Source organism: Dicentrarchus labrax, unplaced genomic scaffold, assembly GCF_905237075.1.
Source record: "Dicentrarchus labrax unplaced genomic scaffold, dlabrax2021, whole genome shotgun sequence".
Taxonomy (NCBI): domain Eukaryota; kingdom Metazoa; phylum Chordata; class Actinopteri; family Moronidae; genus Dicentrarchus; species Dicentrarchus labrax.
In genome coordinates, this window is record NW_026136707.1 from 23,068,333 (window position 1) to 23,071,571 (window position 3,239).

The 3,239-nt window shown below is 42.8% G+C and overlaps 1 protein-coding gene across 1 annotated transcript; it reads left to right on the forward strand.

The window, feature by feature from the left end:
• The first annotated feature begins 697 nt into the window (after window positions 1–697).
• si:dkey-29h14.10 (uncharacterized) lies at window positions 698–2,988 on the forward strand. The gene is made up of 5 exons (XM_051406320.1): window positions 698–867; window positions 1,413–1,554; window positions 1,740–1,778; window positions 2,168–2,314; window positions 2,511–2,988. The coding sequence occupies exons 1-5, from the start codon at window positions 781–783 to the stop codon at window positions 2,702–2,704; spliced, it is 609 nt and encodes a 202-aa protein (XP_051262280.1). The 5' UTR covers window positions 698–780; the 3' UTR covers window positions 2,705–2,988.
• The last annotated feature ends 251 nt before the right edge of the window (window positions 2,989–3,239 follow it).

Here is a 3,239-nt window from a genome sequence, read left to right on the forward strand (position 1 = left end):
TTTTTATTTATTTTTGTTGCAAATTGTTGCAGGTACAACATAATGGTTTCTATAATGTTGTTGCAGCACAATCAGCTGTGCTGACGTGTACAGAGGAGAGAGACACCTGTAGGCGGGTGCCACTGCCTTCCTGTAGGCGAGACTCAAGAATCAACGTGGGTTTGAAACCAGTTTGCCTTCCTGTTGCATCAACTCCAACTCCAACTCAACTCAACTCAACTCAGCTGACCATAGAAAGGAAAGGTGGGCAGGTCGGAATCGAACTGTGGGCCGCTGCAGCAACTCCGTATATGGGTCGCCAAAACACATCCATGCCCTCTTATTTCTTGGCATAAACAACATGAACCATTGATCTAGATTTGCTTGTGTAAATGCTACCATATTATGCTGCCAGTGAACGCTCCCATACTGGGGATTATAAGAGTAGGTTTATACGAGGTGCAGTGAAGGCATCAGGACAGGGCAGGGGGAGAAAGGCAGCCTGTTTGTCCAAACTTCAGAATAATAATAAATGCCATCATTTAATATTCAGAGGGTGTTGCAATATTACTGCAGTGTCAGTCATTAAGCAAAAACACAGAGAGATATTTGGGGGAATACTGACAATGCGGTGCAGGTCTAAAATCACTGTCAGTCACTCTACATGTTCACACCTACACAGATGGAAAGCCCAAGTTAAACTGCGCATGCGCCAAGCTGGGAGGGGGGGACTTTTCCGAAAATTTCTCTATAACAGTCCGTGTTCGTCGCTTTAACCAAGATAATATCATTACCACACGGATGATGGACTCCTCCGACCCTCTAACGCTGCGGCCCTTCAATAACAGCAATTTCTCAAAGACGAAAGAAAGGACGCCGTTCTACCAGGTGGGTTTTTAGCCATTACATCTCCTTATTATTCTCATTACAGTCCTGCATAGGTCGGACCCTCTCACCTCACTTTGAGCTGATCCGAAGAGTTTTTCACCTGAATCAAAATAACAGGATGTTACTGGTCATGCGGTCAGTGGAGGGCTCACTTTTAAACCCCCGCTCAGTTCACTGTGCAGCTGTGCACTGTGGTGTACTCTGTAATATATAATCATATGGTTCATTTCCCCACGGCGGATAATAAGTTCTAATACTCTGACGACAATTTGAGTTTGTGATAGCATTTGGTTCCACCATACTATTTCCGTATAGTCTACTGTGACTTTCGGTTTTAAAAAAAAGAAATCCCAGCATCAGCGACTTCGAGGAAGAGAGAGAGGAGAGAGAGAGAGAGAGAGAGGAGAGCGCATGTGACCTAGAAAAACAGGGTTACCGAGCATCAGGTGGTCTTGCGGTGTGCGCTGTTTGTGCCAAGAAGCGCACCCACTCTGTGAGTTGGTGAGATGAGAGCTTGAGGCCTCCTCTCTGCCTCTCTCCCTCAGGTGATGACCTGTAAAGACTCCAGCCTGCAGAGGATCATCCAGGTGGTGCAGAGGGTGGCGCAGAAGAGCTGCAGAAGAGCCTGTCAGCTGTTCTGCTGTCCCCTGGACACTCTGCTCTGTGAGAAGCTCACAGCCTGCCCAGGTAAAATCCAAATGGATGATGGCAACAATGAATATTTGCATCATTGTTTTGCATGTTGCTGTAATGTCATGCTCCATAATGATATTAATAATAACAACTACAACAACAACAATAATAATAATAATAGGATAATTTATTTGAATTTGATTTCATTTTTAAAATGCTCCATTTTGCTTTCTTTAAAGCTCCAAATCATCAACCTGAGGAGGATAAAAATGCACAAGGTAACTTTCTTTGAGTTTATTATTAATTACCTTTTCTCTTATTATAGCTTGCGTATGTGTCAGATAAAGCTTTGAATCATTGAATCCTTACATAAAGGAGCTTTTCCCATCATTTTATGCAGCAGTTTGTTCTGTGTAGACGTTTTACACAAATTAGGACAACTTGAACAAAATCTGTCAACCAGCTACATTAATACGTGTACTTTATACATTTTGCTAGCAGCACATTTTCCACAGAGGAACCTCAAATACTTTCTTTGCTTTTTCCATAAATCCAGAAACTGTAAGGAAGTGATAGTGACACATTTCCGCTGTTACATCACTCTGGAACAACAACTTCCCGTTCTCATATTCTCTTCCCTTTCTCTGCCATGCCCACTCATTAACAGTCGCACTCCGGAGTCCGCCTTCCACCATTTTGATTTTGAACATCAGCAACTCCACCTTGATCGACTGCGTCATCGGAAATGACACCTATCCATCTGCAGTGGCAGAAAGTCAGCCTCTAATGCATGAATCAGAGCTCCACATGCACGGTGGGTAACGGCCAAACCTATTTTATAGCATATTCCTGGGAATTTAAAGTACTTTAAAGTAGTAAAGAACTAATTTATACTATGCTATGTTGTATTATTATATATAATATTTCTGTAGTAGTTGTACTAGACACATCACAGTGCTCAAACTGCACTCACGAGAAGTGAAAACATTTTGTTTGGTCGTGCGTCACAGATCAGGCAAGGTGCGGGTGTAGCTGTGGGGCGGCACAGACCTCTCCTCCTCCTCCTGCTCCTCTTCCAGCACCAGCAGAGCCTCCGAGGATCAGCATCCACAGCTCCCATCTCAACTGTGTCATCATCGGCAACAACAACTACATGCAGGCCGAGCAGTCCGACTATACTGAAACAAATGAACCGCAAGTGTGAGTGTGAGGCTTCGGCCGCACAGAGCTGACACACTACACCCTCCAGCAACATGCTCATCCCCCCCCCACAAACACACACACTTTTTCTTTTTTTTCACCTTTTGGATTTGGATCTGTCCATTCAGTTTCTAAGTGACTTAATTGTGTGGTATGTAAAATGTCAGAATAGTAAAAAGGGCCTAAGCTGATATATTCAAACTGTTTTGTCCGATCAAACATCCAAAACACAGAGATATTCAGTTTAATATCATAAGGGAGTAAAAAAAAAAAAAAAAAAAAAAAGAAGTAATACGATTAATACTTAAGACTTATTTCCTGTGGATGCAGTTATTGACTGATTGACTTGTTGTTTTGTTGTTTCAGCTCTGTCATTTGTTTTGACGTATTTGAACTTTTCCCCTCTGGTTTTGGGTTGATGTGACTTGAAACTGGTCTAACCGTGACATTTGAAACACTGATATAAAACACAACCATAGCTCATCGTAGTTCTCTAAGTGGTGTAAGAGTTCCTGCACGCACAAACAAACGTCAGCTCC